The sequence below is a fragment of the Epinephelus fuscoguttatus genome, linkage group LG16 (assembly GCF_011397635.1).
Source record: "Epinephelus fuscoguttatus linkage group LG16, E.fuscoguttatus.final_Chr_v1".
In the NCBI taxonomy this organism is placed as follows: domain Eukaryota; kingdom Metazoa; phylum Chordata; class Actinopteri; order Perciformes; family Serranidae; genus Epinephelus; species Epinephelus fuscoguttatus.
This window is the reverse complement of record NC_064767.1, coordinates 40,562,851-40,585,838: the sequence shown is the minus strand read 5'-3', so window position 1 is coordinate 40,585,838 and position 22,988 is coordinate 40,562,851. Positions and strand designations below refer to the sequence as shown.

At 41.6% G+C, this 22,988-nt stretch overlaps 1 protein-coding gene across 3 annotated transcripts in view; it reads right to left on the bottom strand.

Moving 5' to 3' along the window:
• Nucleotides 1–422: 422 nt before the first annotated feature.
• Nucleotides 423–22,988, bottom strand: part of hspa12a (heat shock protein 12A) — a 251,759-nt gene continuing 229,193 nt past the window's right edge. For all 3 annotated transcript variants that reach the window (XM_049601196.1, XM_049601199.1, XM_049601197.1), the window contains 2 exons: nucleotides 16,355–16,458; nucleotides 423–6,767 (listed from right to left, as the gene is read on the bottom strand). In XM_049601196.1, coding sequence (XP_049457153.1) covers nucleotides 6,136–6,767; nucleotides 16,355–16,458 — 736 coding nt within the window. In that variant the 3' untranslated portion in view covers nucleotides 423–6,135. The remainder of the gene's footprint in view (nucleotides 6,768–16,354; nucleotides 16,459–22,988) is intronic.

Below are 22,988 nucleotides of genomic sequence, written 5' to 3'. Positions count from 1 at the left end.
GATGTTTGTGTCAAATTTAAATTTCCTTAAAGTGTTCTTGAGATATCATGTTCGCAAGAATAGCCCCTTTTTTCCACTGCAGGAACTTTTATCAATTACCCAGGTAAAAAACTTTCCCTCAATTCCAAATTTACTCTTGTTTTGGAGATACATGGTTTCAAGATGTTCATATTGAAAAATATATTCAATAGATAGATAGATAGATAGATAGATAGATAGATAGATACTTTATTGATCCTGAAGGAAATTTCCAATATACTCACTGAACAGTTAACTGGATAAAAATATATATAATTTAAAAAAGTAACATGTTAAAATTTGATTATTTGTAGTCAAATTTTTCTGTAGTGGGGAAATGTGAATACTTTGATTCGATAAGTAAAAAGCCATATTAAATTAGCAGAAAAGTCTCCACAAAGGAATGTTGTTTGAAATACACATACATTTTATTGGTGACAGTCTGAAAGTGAATACCTGGCATTAATCAAAATACACCCATTACTGTGTGAAAATTGCAAGAGAACAATACATTTAAGTAACTCAAGATAAAAAAAAAATCCTTTGCATTATCAATGAAGAACTAAAAGAACAAAGTGTACATTGTGTTGCATTTCAATGTGGCTGCAATGTTCCTAACTATAAGCTTAATCATTCTAGCAGTTACAGTTTCTGAATTGCTGAATATTTTAGATAGTGTTAAGCAGATACTTGTATATGATGCAAGCTGGCTAGATTGCTACCTCAGATCACATCCACTGAACCAATTGACTTCAGACTGATTGACCAAAGATTTAACATTTCAGCTGAAATGTCAAATGCTGCCTGACAAGCTGAAAATAGAAGGATAAACATGTCTTCATACAATTTTATCATAGCTTTAAGTATAAAGCTGCTACATAACAGTATCCTGTGCACCACATAATACTCAAGGATTCACACATTACATTGTTTTTATCTATCCAAAGAAACAATAGAAACATTGTGTTAATAAATCCTTCCTCTTGATATCCATCCTTTGTGAGTACAGAGATATGTAGAAGGAATAAAAGGTTATTAGGTTAGTTATCAGTAAAGTATGTGAAGTGCTGCTCTGCAATGGTAGTTATGAGCTGCTGTAAGTTATGAGCATTAACATCAACTACATCAGCTCAGAAAGCAGCAGGGTATTAAACACAGCACGACCAGTCCTCAACACAGTGATAAAACTATGGAGCACAAAGGTTATTCCAGAATATGCCATCAACATAATTAACAACATCATCATCATCTGTGGTAAACCTTGATTTTGTGTATTAGTATTAGCGATCAACTTACTGTCTGTTGCTTGTTGTTTCGTCATTCCTATGTGACGCATGCGAAACATGCATTGCAAAGAGTGCTGAAGACAGCATTGTGTGCGACTCTGTACACTGACAGAAAAGCAAGACAAGCCTTGATTCAAAGACCAAATAAAGAATCTAAGAAAACACCTTAAAAACTGGTTATTAGATCTTATAATTAAGATATTAAGTTCCTTGAAACACCACAGCAGAAAAGTCCTAATATACCTGTGGGTTTGCTGGTCAATACTTGGCCTTTTTCTTGAGTCAAACAAGTAAACCATCTACAGGAGATTCATTGTTCTTCCAGTATTTGCCATGGTGATATGAAGCCTCTTCACTGCATGTTTCATGTCTAGCTCCACACTAATCAGCTAGCAGATTTAAGCCAACGAGCAAGATTTGCCTCGTTGAATTGTGCAAGGTTAGGATATGGTGACACTCAGGGTCAGGTGAACGAATTGAAGTGAACGTATCCAACTGTGACTACCACAGAAGGAAAATGTGCAGCATACTGTATGAAATCAATCAAACTTTGCAAGATAACACACTGTAACAGGTATAGGGGCCCTTTCACACCAGCATTTGTAACAGCACATTTTCAAACCAAAATCTTTTCATTTCAATAGAATCAGTGCAATCAGTGGATTCACTCATGGTGGCATAGTACATCTGTGCAGCGCTTTGGTGTCTAGTCCAACTTGAATTCTGATGGTCTCAGTATGTTTCAAACTAACAACTAAGCTATTTTTGGAACTTTTCTTAACAGACCATCCTACAGTGATGCCAACTTTATGCAGCAATTAGTAGTGTTGCAACTAACACACCATGAAGGACATCAGGGAGAGACTGTCAGCCAAGACTGTACCCTGAAAGTACAATCTATTGAACTGCATAAAGAGTCCAAAGGCTGACAAAAGAGTTCTCGGACAGAGCTTGAGGGGTCAGTGGCCTACTGTAGTTACTTTAAACAACGTGATGTCACTCTCAAGTCAATTAATACCAATGCTTGGTCAATGACTTCTGGGGTCAGACACCAACAAAAAGCTGTCCTTTCACGTTGGCATGATACAACGCTGGTTGCCATTATTGTAGGGCCTGGTGGCTTCAAGGGTAAACATGCCGGGATCACAGCGACAGTTAAGGGGGGCAGATGTCTGTGTAGGGTGGTGGGAGAGGTGGTAGATGGGTCCAACAACCACCAACTTTCACCTAGGAGGCCGGTGTTCTCTTCCCATGTGAATGTAAAGCCAAACCCTGTTTTTTTTCCCTACACCCAACCACGTGCTTTTGTTGCCTAAACTCAACCATGTGCTTTTGTTGCCAAAAAAACCCCCAACCACATGCATGTGTTGGCAAAACATAAACACGTGCATTTTTTGTTGAAGGAAAAAAACATCAATTCGCGGTGTTGTACCGACGTAGTACAACAAAGTCATGCAAACTGTACATTTCCTGTGAAAACAGAAGTGTATTTTGAAAACAATGTATGTATCAAGCTGACGCTGACACAGTGTCCCAAAACGTTAACAACCAATGCACCTCAGGGCACGTTGCACGTCATATCTTGACATGGAAAGTCCATGACCAAACATGGACATGTAACGAGATCAGAGTGAGAATGTGCTGCTTTAAAGCATACTGTGACCTTCACACATGAATTTGCACCATTGACAATGCTGTCAATGAGAGGTAACACCCACAGAGCCACTGCGTGATGTGGTCACTACATCACCATGCTTGACTGAGGACAGAGATTCTTTTTTACCAGTGCTGTTTCTCCTGGCTGCCAGAGGAGGTTGATTAAGGTAAGAGAAAACACAAAGCAATGCCCCTTTAATTTAGCCTTTGACGCTTCTTCACATGTCCAACATTTAGACGTGACAAAAGCCTCTGATGAATTCACAACCAGTGCTCAGAGATTATGTCTGAAGTCACACATATATAAAGCTAAGGATATCATTAGGCAGGCGAGGGAATGTAGTGTATGCCCTGATAGGGTGAATGACTCTTGACATCACGTTTTATTCATACTAGGCACTCTTAATTAAAACTTAAACCTTTCATAAGCATTTGAAAATGTGGCTTTTCACTTGTATGGTTATTGCTGACTATGCCTCAGTCAAAGAAACTATAATTTCTAAATTCAGTGACTCAATGTCTTCACAGTAAAGGGAAAAATATTGTCTTAATATTTATTCAGTGAATATGTTATAAATCATAATGAAATCCCAACAGAACTACCTACCCTACAGTACTGCAAGAGGGATGGAAAGGAGGATTGGACACATTTAGATACTGCTACCATTTCATATTTGAAATGCCTTTTTAAGGACGGAGGTATTCAAGTTTCTTTTAATGATAGCGAAAAAGAGAGTAACAGAAGACACATACAATATCTCACTGTGAATAAACGAAGCAGTCAAATCTGCCTCAGCCTCTTATGCTATGGCTGGTGAGAACAAAATGTTGAGAGATGATTGTGTTAAAGCACACATACACAAACCCAATCTCACATTCACACTCTCTCTCTCTCTCTCTCTCTCTCTCGGTTCTGAAGCTGCAAAAACAATACTAAAAATCTGTACAATATTTAAATACTGTATTTACAGAAATAAACACTTCAGGCTGTCTCAACTGGCCTGCACCTCTGTGCAGAATCACACCTGGATCAAATATTCAAGTGGGCAAGGGACATTTTGTCCATATCTAATAGTCAGAAGCATTAACAAATAAAGGCAACAATTAAGCGCATTTGATAGCTGTACTTGCTTTTCAGATTGACCTTGCAGCATGTTTCACATTCTTGGATTAATATTTCACTGAGGATCATCTTAAAGGAACATACTGGTGGTTTTGCATTATTTAGCCTGTTGGTTAAAATTCTGATTACTTGATATTTTTGGTGGTGATTCTTAGAGGTATGCCCTCAGTTTTTAGACTGATTTCCTTTCTCCCAGGTAGGGATATTGCCTTTGTGGTAGTGGTGGACTGTCATTTGGTAACATGTATCAGTTCTTAAATAGGTGAGTTAAGTCTGAATGGAGACTTTTTTTTACTACAGTAGTTTAGAGACAAAGGTTTAAGGTTGGTTCTCCTGTTGTCTGCAATGCTCTCTGCCACAAGTGTAACAAAACCTGCCAATAAGGGAGGCAGTAAAAGCTGCTTATCTGTTGAACAAGCATAATATATTTTTCAGAAATGTTTCGAATCCAAGACCCATCTTTATCCACAGCTGGTGTGTTTTAATCAGCCATGTCGAGCTGGTTAGGCAACTGATGAATTGTTATGAAAAAGCTAAAAAAAAAAAAAAAAAAAAAAGAAGCAGTGTGTTAAAAGTGTTAAAATATATGCTCATTTTGCTCTAAGTCTCCTAGATGTGAACAGTTAGTTTACTATTATATTAACGATATTAACACAGGCAACTTTTGTTGCCATCTTAATCCATGGCCGATATGTTTTACACAGCCATACAAAGCTTGTTAGGCCAGTAGTTCTTTATTATGAATAAGCTAAAAATGCAAGCTAACAGTCAGTACATATACATGACAGAGAAAATCTATATATTGTGTTAGTCCAACTAAAAAACAGACTTTTAAAATACATGTAAACACGTTAGTCCGACAGAAAACGTACTAAATTGAATTTCTCAAAGTCGGACTACCACACCCAGATAATGTGATTGGGAGTTGAAAGAAGAGGCCGGTAACAACATAACGTAATCTACATCCAGAGCCATGGACGGGCAAAAGGTGTAGAGCTGTAAAGTTGTCCGTCATGGTGCCAGTTTGCCACTAGCTAACTGTAGCTAACTTGTTTGTCAATTGTTTTATCTTTGACGTGATGGGTCAACCAGAAAAGGGTCCAGTACTAACAAGCTGAAAGGGCGCATATCGCCACCTATCGTAGCGGACTTGGACACACTTCAGTGAATAATAATATTTCTCCTCCCATTGGACAGTAGTCCAATTAAATGGCCTAGCCAAGCTTGGCCTAACCCCCTTTTCTTAGTAATGAGTAATTATCTATTGTTCCTTGAATGAAAGAAATCAATGTAAAATAAAATGGTATGATTTGGAAAATGGCTGGCAGCAGTGTGACATATTAACAGTTTGTACTGTGTTAAAAGGGTTGAATCTTGCAAAAGCCACTAATATGGCCCTCAGAACTGTACTGAAGTAGCTATTCCAAAAGCTTGATGACTTGTTATGACCTTATACACAATAAGTTTTGTAGTGCACAAATACACAATGATCTGCTGTCATCTGACAGAAAGAAATCGATGCATGTAAAGATACATTCTGAATGTGTATCCACAGTGTTAGTGTTAGAATATTATTGATGTATGGCTTTGAGAGTCTTTCCTCTGGAATGCAGTGAGAGAAGATTTGAAAAGCTGTCCTGCAATGGTGAATAGGAAGTGAATAAGCCTTCATCTTTCCTGTGAGCAGCTCTTCAACCTGACTCAACAAAGCATTAGCCTCAGCATGGGGTAAAAGGGTTTGCTATGTGTAAGAACACTATGGACCTCCTCAGCAAATAGACTACAGGGTCAAAATGAGGTGATGGACATAAATCACACAGAACTTTTTCTTTTTTTTGTCGTAACATAGATTCTAAGGTGAAGTTTAGAACTTTCATTCAAACCATGTACCATAAACACTTAAACTGAGAGTGACTGAGCCTTGAGATTCATTATCCTTACCACTTTTCAGTAAATATCCACAGCTTGTTGTGTGTTTGTGTGTGTTTAAGGTGTATGTTTCAATTTTCACTGCTCCAACAATTTTGGAACATTAGCTCTCTTGTTCCCTTCTTAATGGCTTAGGAAGTCAATGCTAGCTTTAACGGTGCGTCCGGTGGACACATCCACTGCCATAGCCCGAATCTCTGTGTCACCAAACTGCATGAGTGTCTGGATCTCACGGCGTGGTGCTGTGCTTTCCGTTCCACTCACATCCAAGCGAAGTGTCCCACACTTCCTCACGCTGGGCTCACTGATGAATCCCACTTTCTCCTTCTCGGAGCAGTAGACGTGGATGACAATAACCTGCTGAGAGGGCTTGGCCGGTGTGTAGCTCCGCTTCACCATCTCACCCAGTGCCACAGACTGGTCAGCAGCGATGAAGGTGTCAAAGACATCGGTGCACCAGCGTGTGCCATCTTTCACCAGCAGCTTTTCCGGCGGGTGCTTGCCTTCCACGAAGCGATTGAGGACGCCCACCCCATATGTGAGGGGTGAGCGGCGGACTTTAATGATGCTGGGGTCCAGGCCGAACAGCACAGCACCTTTCAGAATGGTAAGGCCAACATCATGGGGTATGATGATGCGGCTGCGGCCCTGGAGCATGTCCTGGACAGCTTGCTGCAGCAGGGGAGACTCAGCAAAGCCTCCGACTAAGAACAGGAACTTTATGTCGCTCACCTCTGGCTTCTCAAACAGCTCAGCTGGAGGACAAAAACAGCATCTCAATGAAGAAAACAGTTGACTACCAAAGGAAGGGCTACATATTATTTCAGAGCATATTCTTGATCTATTTAGGTTTTTGTTGTTGTTCACAACAAAAAGCAAGGTAAATTGTATGTGTAACAGTTACAGAAGATGCTGATACTGTCTTGGTTTCAATTAGCAAATTTTCTTGAATAGATCTCCAATTTAAAGACCACACCAGATAAAAACACAGCTGCAATCAGGGGCGGAAATCCCGGGGGGGACAGGGGGGACAGGTGGGACATGAATCCCCCTTCAGTAAAGCTGTCCCCCCCTAGAATAATTTGAGACACAATAATTTTTGAACAGTGCAGTAGTATTTATTGAAAGCACAATGTAAGCGGTGCTTATTATAATCGCACAATAATGTGCTATTTAAATCTTAAAAGATTTAGTTCCCCCCTCCCATTCCTAGTAGTGGTATATCCCACACTCTTTCCAACGGGCGGGGCTGCTTGGCAGCAGTAGAAGCGTGTGGCTGGACCCAGCTGCCCACATTGCGCATAGCGGGGTAAGATCTACACTCACACAGACACAGTTTAACTTACACAAGTTACAACACATCCCATTTACTGCAGGGTATCCGCGGATCCTTGAAAAGCCTTAAAAAGTCTTAAATTCATGTATCTAAAATTAAGGCCTAAAAATGTCTTAAATTCATTACTCAAAGGTCTTAAAATTGTTGTGGCAGGAATATTTAATCTGACTTTCTTTCTTTTCTTTTTTTTTTCTTGCGGCACTTTTCTGTGAGTGTCTATGCGCCGTCCAATAACGGCGTGTGCGCTGGCAGTAGCACATACACAATGAATGGGTTTGTCGGCGGCGGTCTGCACTTTGCGCGCTCTGTGTGAAAAGGGCTTATCGGCGCGCGCTGGCCACCTGGCACTCAATATGCTGCTGTAGTGGCTTGTTTTCCAGACGTGCGTATCTTTGAGCAGTGAAAGTTATTATTTATGTCTTTTTACTTGTCGGCAGTGATTTGCTTTCCACAGAGCTCTATGTGCAAGCAAATTACATCATTCAGCACGCTGTGCGAGTCCAGATTTCAACCAGCAGCAGAAATGAAAGGCGAATCCTGCTGGTTGTGGGTTGAACGGGGGTCACAGACAGGAATATGGCGGTCAAATATCCTACGGCGGCTATGCAGCGCAAAATAACGGCTTACCAGCGACAGTGAAGTCCGACTCCAGGTCCAGTAATTTCCTCTTTCGTTGGTGTCATGACTGCCCAGTGGTACCTGGAGAGCCGAGCTGTGGCGGCACACAGGTATGTGGCGTGTCAGAGGAGAAACGAGCCGTTCACATTTCTGTCTGTGGCAGGTAACAGTCCACAAACCTCATCGCACTTTAGGGACTGTTCTTTACTTATGAAGGGACTGTTCTTTACTTGTCAGGGGAGGAGGGTGGCTGGTTGATTTTTTTTTTTTTTTTATTTTATTTCAATCCCCCCCATGTTAATCACTTATTGATGCTGTTTTTGAAGTATGAATAAGTCAATAAGTAATTTATTCCACTGAAATATCACTGATGTATTATAGAAGTGATTTATCTTTTTATAAATGACAAAAGGCACATCTGCCTCATTTTCGCTGTGGTATTGTGATACTACTCAGAACCGTGATACTTTCACTGGTATCGTACTGTGGGTCCCAATTTTGGTACCGTGACAATACTAGATGTCACAACCATTCCATTTGGAGTTGCACAGTGAAGCGGCTCTGGTGCACTTTTGGGAGTGGGGGAACACTGCTCCCTCAGAGGCCAAAAGTGTTCCCCTACTTCTAATTTTACAAATTAAGCACTGGTTATAGTACAGCGCTTATATTTATCGTTTTTTCGCTTCCCTTAAAATCCATTCAAGGTGGCATTAAAAAGGTCTTAAAAAGTCTTAAATTTAACTTACTGAAACCTGCAGATACCCTGTACTGTTACAACAAGCCCCAGGCCCAGGCTGATAATATAAACTGTCTGCAACATTTCTCCTGCATTGTTCAAAAGCCTACTCAATTTACGAATGCTGCTAAGCTAAAAGCTAATGATTAAGCTCAGTGACTATCACTAAGTTTAGTGATAGTCAGAGAGGACAGGAGAGAAAGAAGAGAGAGAGGACAGGACAAGAGCAGTCAGTGGCGGAGCGGCTCATAGCTAATGGGTACCTGTCTGTAGGCTCTCCATCTGTCAGTGAGACAAACATGAGAGACGTGCAGTTTAACCGACGAGGAGCGGTCATTACGCGCAACTACTACGCACGGTTGTGAGGTGTGCAGCGGCAGATCTCACAGCACACTGTTAAAAAACCAGTTAACCAGTTTAATTGCAGGAAATGTTTAGTTGTTAAGCCATTTCTCATAAGTATAGACATTCACTCTGCCTGTTGGAGAGATAGAGAGAAGATTAAAGCATCAAATTGCGGTAAAATATGCTGTATAAAAGACAGGCTACAACTTTTTTTCGTTGTCCCCCCCTGGAATTATTCTCGAAAATTTTACTGTTTATTGTCCCCCCCACCTATGAAATGGGATTTTCGCCCCTGGCTGCAATGGCCTCTGATGATTGGAAGGTATAAGGCACATTTATGCTCAACGTTAGATATAGAGACGAAAGCAGACGTTTGTCCATACTCTGTGTTTATTTTGTCGGTATTTATGCACTTATTTTTAAAGCTTAAGCCTTATTTATACTCACTTTACATACAAAAATAGAAGCATCCCTTTCAAACATTGTAAACATCACTGCCCTCATACTCCCATGCATCCTTTATATTGTCATAGATACAGCCATTAGAACCACTGACATACCTAACATCACATCTGGCTGAGGTCAGTTGTAGACTATTGTGATGTAACACACACCCAAACAGAGTATGGAAAACCCATGTCGTCACTTGCTGGCAAGGCAAGCAGGATTATAAGACTGGGTGATGTCACGTTGGGTTCACACCGGATGTGGAAGCACCTTGATGTGTCAATTGTCGCACAGGCGCATTTCTCAGTGCTGGTCAGTGAGCAATTCTGTTCTCTGCTCTGTTTAAATCAATTATAGAGCTCTGTCCCTGTCTGCTTGTGTGTGTGATTGTGTATGTATTTTTGTGTCCGTGTGTTTGTGATTGACTGTGTGTGCATGTGTGGCTCTACTTGTCTCTCTCACTCTCTGTTTAGACACAACTGACAAATATGTGTAAGCATGGGATGCATATTCTATCTTTTATCATAGTCAGATCATTTATATAATCATTTCATTTATATTTAATGTGTTTTCTTGCCAAATTGGCTCGTGGCTTAGGGGCCGTTTATACGACAATGATTTCAGTAAAAACAGAAAAGTCTGTCCTTTGCGTTCTAAAAAACGTATGCGTTTATATTACGATGTTATTGAACCGATCCCCGTTCACACTAGGCCATAAGGTGAACGCAGTTATCGTTTCATCTCGTTCCGACATCTGGGGATTACACGATCTTTACTTCATAAAAAAGATCGATACATGTTCAGCTAATCAGCGGGAGTTCATAGCTCATAACCCTGCAAGAGTCCTGTGATCGGGGTCGTAATTCGGCACTTGTTATGTCTGAGTATAATGATCTGTTCCACCTGAGCATAATGAGATTTGGTACACAAGTGGTGGCACGGCCGTCACGTGATCGCGCTACACCAATAAGGTACCCCGCATTTTGTGTCGCCATGGTTTCATTCAGCAGAGGAAAATAGACCCGGAAGTCCTCAAAACTGAGCAGAAATGAGCTGAAACAGCACTATTCACATCGCCGTGTCCATGAAACATGATGAGACAAATAGACAATAAGGCGTACTAAGCAAAAATGTCTTAAAACACATTTGATTCAATACCTGGGCATAACCGACGTATTCTTACATAGTCAACATAGCTGTCCAGTACGGAATATGAGAACAGCCATGTATTTTTTATTTATTTATTTAATTTTTTTTTTGTGCACTGTTATCTCGTGATAACGACTTATTATTTCGCTCTCTCGATATAACAAAGATTGTTTTCTCGTGTTAACGAATTCATTGTCTCGTTATCTTGATATAACAAAGATTGTTCTCCCGTGATAATTGTCAAGTATGATGATTGCGCACTGGTTAATGTGATCCTCTTGATTTCAGCCTACAAGAGCTGCCGTGATCCTGCTAGATGCCTCTTGCTGTTATCATTAGTCACACTTCTGTTATTATACACATATGATTATTGTCACATACCATATATTTCCAAATAGTCGCCCGGTGGCATATAGCCGCCGGGCATGTAATAGCTGCCAGGGGTTTGACTCCATTTTGCGTATTAAATGCTGGGGTGATTATTTCCTCATTCATTGCCTCAAGGAGGGACAGTCCTGCAGGCAGGGAGAGAGCAGCTCGTGAGGGCTGCTCTCTCCCTGCCTGCAGGGCTGAGGGACTGTTTGCACTTTTACGCATTGGTCAGTGGTGAAGTGGCGCACATGACTCGTGCTACGGATGGACGGACGGATGGACAGAAAGCCACGTCTCTAAAACAGGTAATACATCTGGCTACATCTTTCCCACATCAAATATCCATGATCACCTACACCCGCGTGCGTCCTGAATTCCAAATAGTAGCCCGGGCGTTTATTTCACAAAATCGATTTTCACCCCAGGCATTTAAAAGAACCAGGGTCTATTTGCTCAAGGCTTTTATTTTGTTTTGGGTTTTTTTGCATCGACCTGCACCAGGCCGTTATTTGGTTACAGTTCCTGTCCAGTATGTTTTTAGTGCAAAAATACTGTATAATGTAGGGGTGAGTTCATGTACAAAAATCTCTAAACGTTTAGAGTGGGTCATTTTTTTCGTGTACACGGGTTTCATCACTGGGTGGTGCTATTGCATTATACCAGTAAAGCCCCAGTTATCTGAATACCAACCGAATGGGCCATTTAACCAATGGTTACAGGCTGCCACACTGAAAGAGGCCAACTCACTGATGCTATTTTCACACTTTATCTAAGGCTTTTGATATGGTTGACTTCTTCAGGACAAACTGTTTTCTATTGGTTTAAGTCAACAGGCTGTATTATGGTTTAATGCATACCTCCACAATAGACGTCAGTATGTTTCTTTTCATGGTTTTCAGTCCGACTATTTGGTTGTGGATAAAGGTGTTCCACAGGGTTCTACCTTGGGACCACTCCTTTTTTCCATTTTTATCAACGACCTACCTCATTTATGCACAAACTGTCTTGTTCATCTTTATGCCAATGATACTGTTATTTACACCTCCAACTCCAACATATCTCAAATCCAACATTCCCTACAGCTTGATTTCAACTCTGTTCAACAATGGCTCTTTAACAACAGATTCCTACTCAATCAAAAGAAGTCTTGCAGCATGGTTTTTGGTACACGACACACCCAATCTTATCATCATAATCTGCCCATTCATTTTGTTGATGGCTCACCTCTCCATAAAGTTGACTCATTTAAATATCTTAGACTTTGGATCGACCCTGAACTTTAATTTAAACCCCATATTGATTATATCATAAAAAGAACTTACGGCTGTCATTCCTCATTATATCGCTCAATCAACTGTTTTACATTTCCAATCAGAAAAAGGATTATCTCTCAGCTGCTATTACCCATCATAGATTATACCGATATCATATACCAAAACACCTCTGACACCAACCTCAGGCCCCTTAATGTTGTTTTTAATTCATTATGTAGGTTTATTTTGCGATGTCCCTTCAGAACTCACCATTGTCACCTGTATGAATCACTTAACTGGCTACAGCCCAAATCCAGAAGTCAGTTCCACTGGTTCTATTCATTTTTAAATGTATTTACTCTAATTGTCCCTCTTATTTAAAATCACTTCTGATTCCCTTCAGATCCTCACATTCTCTCAGAAACATGCAATATCCCTTCTATTCTGTACCCATCATCTCAAAAGAAATTGGCCGTAAAGCATTTAGATACAAAGCCCCATCTGACTGGAATAATCTTCCACTCTCTCTAAGATCAATCTCCTCCTTTTACTGTTTTAAGTCATCCCTTTTTTGCCATCTCAAAACTAACTGCTCATGTTTTTAATTTACGCACTTTTGTTTATTGTAATGTACTGTCTGTATTGTATTGTATTGTAATGTTTGTATGTCTTAGTATTGTTTTGTCTTTATTGTATGTATGTACTGAATGTTGTTTTTTGTGTTGTATATCTCTGTATGTGTCTCTTGGACCCCCTCGAAAATGAGATGCTGCATCTCAAGGGGCTATCCTTAAATAAATTCAAATATCGCCATTCCGACGGTCCGCCATCCCGAATTTTGGTCCCTGAGTCCTGACAGTAAGCTATGGCGAGCCCGTAGAAGCCGTATTTCCCATGTATGTCTGCGATTTTCACCGGGGATGCACGCAAGTAATTCAGGCAGACATTACCTGCTTTTCAGCGAACTCCTCTGGTAATTTCATTAAAAGGCATGGCATATAGGTCCACAGTAACTTATCATTATTATTATTATTATTATTATTATTATTGGGTCTTATAAGAGTGGGCTACAATGAGTACCGGGCCATCAAAACACGGTGAGAGGACATGGAATTGTGTGCGCTTTTACGCACGCGGGTGTAGGTGATCACGGATATTTGATGTGGGAAAGATGTAGCCAGATGTATTACCTGTTTTAGATACGTGGCTTTCTGTCCATCCGTCCGTCCATCCGTCCGTAGCACGAGTCATGTGCGCCACTTCACCACCGACCCATGCGTAAAAGCGCAAACAGTCCCTCAGCCCTGGAGGCAGGGAGAGAGCAGCTCGCGAGGGCTGCCTGCCTGCATGGCTGTCCCTCCTTGAGGCAATGAATGAGGAAATAATCGCTCTGGCGTTTAGAGATTTTTGTACACGAACTCACCCCTACATTATACAGTATTTTTGCACTAAAAACATACTGGACAGGAACTGTAACCAAATAACGGCCTGGTGCAGGTCAGTGCAAAAAAAACCAAAACAAAATAAAAGCCTTGAGCAAATAGACCCTGGTTCTTTTAAATGCCTGGGGTGAAAATCGATTTTGTGAAATAAACGCCCGGGCTACTATTTGGAATTCAGGACGCACGCGGGTGTAGGTGATCATGGATATTTGATGTGGGAAAGATGTAGCCAGATGTATTACCTGTTTTAGATACGTGGCTTTCTGTCCATCCGTCCGTCCATCCGTAGCACGAGTCATGTGCGCCACTTCACCACTGACCCGTGCGTAAAAGTGCAAACAGTCCCTCAGCCCTGCAGGCAGGGAGAGAGCAGCCCTCACGAGCTGCTCTCTCCCTGCCTGCAGGACTGTCCCTCCTTGAGGCAATGAATGAGGAAATAATCACCCCAGCATTTAATACGCAAAATGGAGTCAAACCCCTGGCGGCTATTACATGCCCGGTGGCTATATGCCACCGGGCGACTATTTGGAAATATATGGTATGTGACAATAATCATATGTGTATAATAACAGAAGTGTGACTAATGATAACAGCAAGAGGCATCTAGCAGGATCACGGCAGCTCTTGTAGGCTGAAATCAAGAGGATCACATTAACCAGTGCGCAATCATCATACTTGACAATTATCACGGGAAAACAATCTTTGTTATATCGAGATAACGAGACAATTAATTCGTTAACACGAGAAAACAATCTTTGTTATATCGAGAGAGCGAAATAATAAGTCGTTATCACGAGATAACAGTGCACAAAAAAAAACAAAAAAACATGGCCGTTCTCATATTCCATACTGGACAGCTATGTTGACTATGTAAGAATACGTCGGTTATGCCCAGGTATTGAATCAAATGTGTTTTAAGACATTTTTGCTTAGTTCTCCTTATTGTCTATTTGTCTCATCGTGTTTCATGGACACGGTGAATAGTGCTGTTTCAGCTCATTTCTGCTCACTTTTGAGGACTTCCGGGTCTATTTTCCTCTGCTGAATGAAACCATGGCGACACAAAATGCGGGTACCTTATTGGTGTAGCACGATCACGTGACGGCCGCGCCACCACTTGTGTACCAAATCTCATTACGCTCAGGCGGAACAGATCATTACGCTCAAATGGATTAAGTGCCGAATTACAACCCCGATCACAGGACTCTTGCGGGGTTATGAGCTACAAACTCCCGCTGATTAGCTGAACATGTATCGATCTTTTTTATGAAGTAAAGATCGTGTAGTCCCCAGATGTCGGAGCGGAAATGAGTTTCTGTGAGACTTTTTCTGATTCACCTTACGGCCTACACGGAGCTGCAACATCTACTGGAAACGCTCTAGTATGCACGCCAGGCCAGTGGGTGGCAGTGTAAATTTGTAAAGCAACACCACGGCATGACGGCATGCGCCTGCGCTGAAGCGCCTTCCTCTACAACACAGTGACACAATGGCGAAAGCATGCAGAGATAACTTTGTCTGGATGGACGACGAGGTGGAGTTGCTACAGTAACAGATCTACACTTCACTTCAAATCAACAGGGTGAGCAGCACAAACAGAGCTCGGCATTGTTGTTGTGATGGTCGGAATGCCTAGTGACTGGAACCGTAATGCGCATGTCTGTTTTCAGAGGAACTGCATATTGCACGTTTACATGACAACAGAGACGCTACCGTTTCCAAAACGTTGCACTCTGGAACCCGTTTTCAAATCATTGCATTTTCAGGCAACCAAAACGCCGCTGTTGTGTAAACGATCGGCCAAAACGCAACTAAAGTTTACTGTTTTCAGTTGAAATCGTTGTCGTATAAACGGCCCCTTAGGCACCGTAACCATTGCTGAAGATCATGAGCTGGCCTGGGTGCTCGGCGCTGCACCTTATAGTGTGAACAGCCCAATCAGTTAACAAAAGCGCTGAGAGCAAGCAGGCAGCCCTCCTTCCAAAGCACTTCTGCATCCAGTGTGAGCCCAGTTGTTATAATTCTACTGAATTCTACTTGGATCTTATTTTCAGAGATTTTCTGACAATATAGCAGAGAGACGCACGCAGTGAGACTATTAAACAGTAGCCAGATTATTTAAACCACTTTATTCGTTAGTGACTGGCATCTAAATTTTCAATAATAGATCAGCCAGTGGATTTCTAACTGCTAAATGCTTAATGAACTTAATGAACCCCATGTGGTTTATAGTCCTGTTAGCATTTCTTTAGTCTCTCTGATTTACTGACAGAAAAATACTACATGAAGCAAGTGTGCTGCTTTTTACTGTTACATTTTGCAGACAATCTTGGACATAGATCCTCACTGCAGGGTTAGGTTACAATTGCTTCTGTAAATGAATCGCTCATTGAACTTTCTACAGTCCCTTGTGGCAGTTGTAAAATTAGGTACATTACATGGTATACAGTGTCTGATACATAGTTTTCCATGAGGTACTACAACGACACTACAACACAATGACAACTATCTATATCTTGATTTTGTATAAATATCAGCATGAAAAACACTGTTTTAATTGGCAGCTACAAGATTTATTTGACCACAAAGGTGGTAAATACTGCGTGTGTATATATGTGTGTTGAGGTGCTGAAATGTAGCTTACTGAGATGTTGGATGATGTGGTCTATGGTGGGCTTGAAGAGGGAATTCATGGCATCTGGACTCATCCTCAGCATCCCCTGTGACGACCATTTAACAAAGTCCACACTAGGAGAGGATGTAAGAGCATATGAAGAACTGAATAAGTATAAATAAGTTCATCTGCAGTCAGGGCTGAGTAATATCATCAAAAGCAATATTACAATATTTATGTGTACAAATTGAAGATAACAATATATATCACAATACAGCAAGAGTTTGCCTAATCCAACACATTCTCACTCTGAACTTGTCAAATGTTGCCTTTTGGTCAGTGGACTTTCATGTTCACACATGACATGCCAGGTATCCTGGGTGTGTCTGTTGCTGATGCTCTGGGTCGCTATGTCAATTTATGCCTGTTTCATGCATTGTGGCTTTTTTAAAATACACTTCAGTTTTCAGAGGAAATTTACAGTTTCTGCTTGTTAGATGTATACAGTCTTTTTTAAAATAATCATACAACATCGGCAACAAAAGCACATGGTAAGGTTTAGAGAAAAAAAAACACCTTGCTTTGGCTCTACAGTCATACAGGAAGCGAACACTGGGCTCCTAGGTAAAAGTCCGGTGTTTGTAGGATCCCATCCACCACCCCTCCCATCCCCCCTACAGGGCATTTCCAGCTCCAAACTGTTATGAGATGGCGTTTCAAACTGACACCATATGGCAGTGTTATACAGCAAAACTGCTGGTGAATTGTACCACCCGGCAGCAAATCATACTGCTGCAAATAGATGCCTTTTTTGGTCTAAATCATATATCAAATAAAAATAAAACTAATAAAATGTTCAGTGCACTGAACTGTGTTCCTGTTATTATTACATCAGACAAAACTGTTCATACATAGGCTTTAGGTACAATCTGCTAAATAATGCTAACATAATCATATAAAAAAAATAGCACAATGTTCATATGATCATGATTCTATTCCACTGAAAGTCACTAAAAAATACTATTGGATTATGGCTCAGTGCTATCTGCAAAACTATACTGGTCTAGACACATTTTATTACAAATAGGATAAAAGTCCTGTGGATCTGATAAAAAGGGTCTATTAAAGCTGTGTATATAATGCTGACATTAATGTAATTTAAAAATGGCATGGAAACAATGACAACAATGTTATCAACTAAGCTTACTAACATGTGATGGAACTTTTTTTTATTGTGACCTTTGTTCATTCACCAGACCTGATGCGCCACAATACAAAACAAAGACTCCATAGCCATGGTGCTGTGCGCTAAATGCCAACATCAACCTGCTAATATGCTCTCAGTGATAATGTCAGCATGTTGATGTTTAACAACCAGTGTCTCTGTGTGGTGGTGCGTAGGTGTGTCTATATATTCAAGTTGTTTCGATCTTACTTTTTCACATGCTGATTGTGATTACCATTATTGCTGTGTATTGATGTGAAGTGATGTGTATTGATTATTAGCATTATTGATGATCATTTGTATTGTACTTTGGGGATTAGATATGATCATATGTGTGTATTTTTTATTATTCTCTTGTTTACCACATCACATGACCTGTCAGATGATCCCTGACATTGATTTAAGCAGGTGTGTCTCTGTATCAGTTTCATGTCTGATGAAGGGCCTGTGCCCGAAACGTCACATGTGGTGATATTCAGATTAAATCTTGGGAGCTGTATCTAGTGTGCTGACTCAACTTTTTCTACATTGATGCCTCTTTGTGGTCCAGCACCTAGGCTAAGCCTTTTCTAGGATGTGCATGTCCTTTTGTTCTCTTTGACTTTTTGATTGGCACAGCACTCCCCGAGTGACTCCCATTTTTTAAGACATCCACAGCTGTGTCTTGATTTTCACAGAACACTCCACCACCATGGATTCTAGTGCTACTGCTGCCTTTGAGTTCACTCAAGAGGATTACTTGCATTATTTTGCAAGACTCACTGTTCAGTGGCACCAGCTGAGCCAATGCTGAGGTTTCCACCAGGACTCTGGAAAGACTGCAGGAAAGAGAAACACGTTTATACCTGCACGCAGTCACACTCATTGACTATATGAGAGTGAAAAGGATCCCACGCGGCCTAAGGATTAACAAGGGCCCCATTATTGGCAAAGACAATGATACCTTCTGTGACGGATGGAGCGAGATATTGAATAAATGTTCATTTGATTTGATGGCACTCACGATCCAGGAGGTGTCGCCAAATCTCGCAGGACAAACGACTTCTGGGAAACGAGCTCGCAGACACGGACAAATTCAAACAGCTCTTGGACCTATGTGAATATCTCAAGAATGAACTAGCCAAAGAAATAACCGCCTCCAAGAAGAGGACGTTTTAAAGAGATGCTGCAGATTACGACAGCGGTAGAGTGTATCAATGGAAAAATCCGACTTTGTGGAGGACACAAGGATCCAGGGCCAAGAGCAGCAAAGATCAGAGAGGTAACGTTAACTTTGCATCGACTTACGACCGGGCTCCACCAGGCATGCCAGCGGCGCGAGTCCCGTAGCAGCTCACCCCCTCGTTAATCAATTACAGCGACTCCACCGGCAACGGGAGCGGCGCGACAACCCCCATCTGTGGTGCGACAACTCTCTATTTTACGCAGCTCTTCTATTTTTGTCGCGCTACGCTCCCCTACGCGACCCTCCAGCAGATAAAAACTACATGAAATAGTGTGCTAAACGAGCACAATCTGCTTTTTAATGAATAAACCATTATCAGAGGTGATATGTGATGATTTTTTTTTATGCATTTACCCATGTTTATCTGTGTAAATGTCCGTGGCGGACATTTGAAAACGAGTAGCCTAGATGACAAACAGTACAGTAAACTTGTAGATAACTCAAATATATGTAATAACTTAGACAGAAAATGCTTTAACATTTCATGCAGCCTACATGCAGCCTCTTGGGTCGGCAAACAGTAAACAACCCCGCTGGCTTCTCTACGTGTCGCTTCCGTACGCAGTCAGTGGAGCCCAAATTATGCTGCCTTCTATTGGTAGCCGGAACCGGGATTGATACTGTTTCCGGTCCAGAAAGGTACAAAAGAACACCCGTTCTACCCGGAGGTCTCGTCATCAAACTCGGGCAAGATCCAGGTAGACCGAGCCGGTAGAATTGACGTCACGACGAAGATGGCTGCGCACATTGTGAATGGTAAACAAAGTTATTTGTCCTCAATTTGTCCTCATATATGCTGTTTAATTAAGCGTTTGTGTTGTAAAAATCATACAATTACTTTGCAATGGCATTTCTGTTTCCACTGTTGATTTGTGTTGGAAAAAAAGTCTGTGCAAGCCTGTTGTAGCCTAAAGTCATTTGAACCAGCAAAGTCTCCATTGCTCAGCAACCACGCAAACAAAAACAAACTTACGGCGCGCCGCCACACTTTCCATACTGTTGCAATGAAACGCCTTCAGATCAGACGTGTCATACAGTCATATAAATCCGACAAGGAATGACCAGCCTGGATTGCCAAACGAATGCGGCATAATACGCCATGACGCTACGCTGACGTGACGCTTACGTTTGCAGCCGGTGGAGCCCGGCCGTAACCGTCACCAAACACAGTACCAGTCGACTACAGACCTGGACGAGGACTCTGAATCCAGTGCCCACTCTCATACAAGGGGCTCTTTTTTAGACGGCGGGAGAGGTGATGAATCCAGGAGACCATTTCACGCACAAAGAAGAAGAAATGCCTGGCGGGGGAAGGGCCGCTCCCGTCAGAGATCCATATCCGACTCGCTGGAGACAGAACAGGTACACAATGTAATTAATTTATCTAGTCAAACTGTATCGGATACCTGTTTGGCCGCCTTAAGGAGAGGCCTGTGATTTGTTCCCACCACACACTGCAAAGACTTTGACACCATCGTAGACTTGCATAAATTCTTTTGGACGTTGAGGCTTAAAGAGTTTTTCAGTGGCAATGACAGGCCTTCTCCTAACTCTCCTCCGGTCTCCATCCAAGGTACGGACGAGGTGACGCAACACGCTGATGCCACCAGCACGAGTCAAAGAACCATCACTGGAGCACAAACTCACTTCAGAGGCAAAAGTACCTTTATTCCCCCTAACAAGAGAAATGCCTCTATTGACACCAATCCAGGTTGAGAATGATGTTTCCCTCCTCCTCAAAAGAAAAAAGGAATATAGAGTGTCTCATAATCTGACTAAAAATCAGTTAAGTGAATTAAAGGCTCTTAAAAATGACAGCACACTGGTCATCTGGAGTGCAGATAAGGGTGGCGCTATCATCTTCCAGGACCGCACCGCATATGAGGGTGAAATCCAGAGACAATTAAGCAATACAACATTTTACAGACAACTTAATCACAATCCCACACAAGAGTTTAAAGAGCGCATCAGGAGGAAATTGGATTCTTTTCTGGAGAGTGGACAAATCACCAAAACTGAACACAGTTTCATGGTTGTGGACTCTCCTGTGACACCAGTGCTGTACACCCTACCTAAAATACACAAAAGCTACACAGATGTCCCTCCAGGTCGGCCTATTGTTGCTGCCATCGGCTCACTCACAGAAAACATTTCAGCCTTCGTAGATCACTTTCTCCAGCCTTTGGTCATGTCACTTCCATCATATGTTAGACTCCATGGAATTCATTAAAATGATTCAATCCATCGAAATGCCAGAGGAATCTTTTTTAGTGACTATGGCTATTGAATCCCTATATACAAATGTACCTTTTGAAGGGGGGTTAAGGGCTTCAGAATTTTTCCTCAATCAGCGTTCTCATGGCATTCCCAGTACTATTTGTATTTTGGATCTCACTGAGACTGTACTCACCTCCAACTTTTTTCTGTTTGGCCCTGACTTCTACCTCCAGGTGTCAGGAAAGAGTATGGGAGCAAAAATGGCTCCTAGCTTTGCTTCCCTCTACTGTGGATTCTTCGAACATGACATCATCTTCAACTAACAACGCAATCCTCATCTACCCTTCATCTCCAGCTGGAGGAGGTACATAGATGATGTATTTTTTGTCTGGAGTGGTTCTGAAACACAACCTTAGGAATTCCATAACTTCATAAAGACTAACAACCACCACTTGAAATTCACCATGGACAATGATAAACACAAGATGAACTTTTTAGATATCTTTGTGTACAGAGATCAAAACAGACTTTGTTCTAATCTGTACTGTAAGAGCACTGACAGAAACTCCATTCTCCACAGCACATCTTTCCACCCAGTACCATTGAAAAAGAGTCTGCCCATTTCACAGTTCAGTTGCATCCGACACATCTGCAGCTCTGATGTTGATTTCCAAATCCAGGCAGATGACCTAGAGAAACGTTTTCTACACAGACAATACAAACGTGAGTGGGTTACACAGGCACGCACCAAATTTGAAAATGTATCACAGACTGAGTGTCTTCAACGCACCAGAGCCAAAACAGCAGACTCCAGAGTCAACTGCATTGTTCAGTACTCTCCTCTGGGCAAAGCATTTGAGGACATCATCAGGAAACACTGGCACATTGTTGAGTCTGATCCCACACTCAAGTTCTTCACCTCACCTCCTCGGATTGTCTATAAGAGACTACCTAACCTGAGCAATATGCTGGTGAGAGCCCACCTCCCACCACTTGCGCAGCCTCATTTTTTACTGACTGTTCCCCATGGTAACTACAGATGCGGCCGTTGTACTCAGTGTAACTTCACACATAAAACACAAATTTTCAGCCACCCAAGTACTGGTAGACCTTTCAACATCAATGGCATGATTACTTGTAACACCAAGAATGTCATCTACATTCTTAAATGCCCGTGTGGCTTAGCCTACGTTGGAAAGACTACTAGAGCATTAAAAACTAGGATCTCAGAGCACAGGTCCAGCATCCGTAACCATGACAACAGAAGCTCAGTAGCAGTACACCTTACACAGACTTCACTTAATGTGTGCTCCCTTAGATATGTTGGTATTGAACAGGTCAAACTACCCAGTCGGGGAGGTGATGTAAACTCTCTTTTACTGAGGAGAGAAGCATTTTGGATCTACACCCTTGGCACTCTTTCTCCGAAAGGTCTAAACGAGGACTTTCCTGTGACACTTCCTTTTGACTGTTCTATGCGTTGTATGCTTGCTCTTAGTGTTTGATCCATTATTATGCTGATGTTGATGATGATGATGTTGACTCTTGTATTTTGATGATGATTACCTTGTACTGACATTAGCATTTGATGCTTGTGGTTGTTTGTGGGTTTTGGTACATGGCACCATTGCTCCAGTGGTGATGTTGACATGACTTTCTCTTATTTTCTCTACTTGTATATAGCTGTGGACAATTTGAAATGTCTTGTTCTTCTATATCACTACTTTTTAGAGTAGCAGAGGTGCCTCTTCTGTCAGGTATTTCTTCCACTTTCTTTTTTCTTCTTGATATTACATCACAGTATTAGGGATGTCCCGATCCGATATTCTGATCGGTATCGGCCGCCGATACTAGCAAAAAACGGGCATCGGCATCGGATCAGACTGCATGGAAAAATGCCGATCCAAGAACTCCGATCCAGTTTTTCATGATCCGCTCCAGGTTTTCTGGCCAGCCCAGTGCTCCGTGAGTCAAGCAGTCTATTCCAGTGATCCACT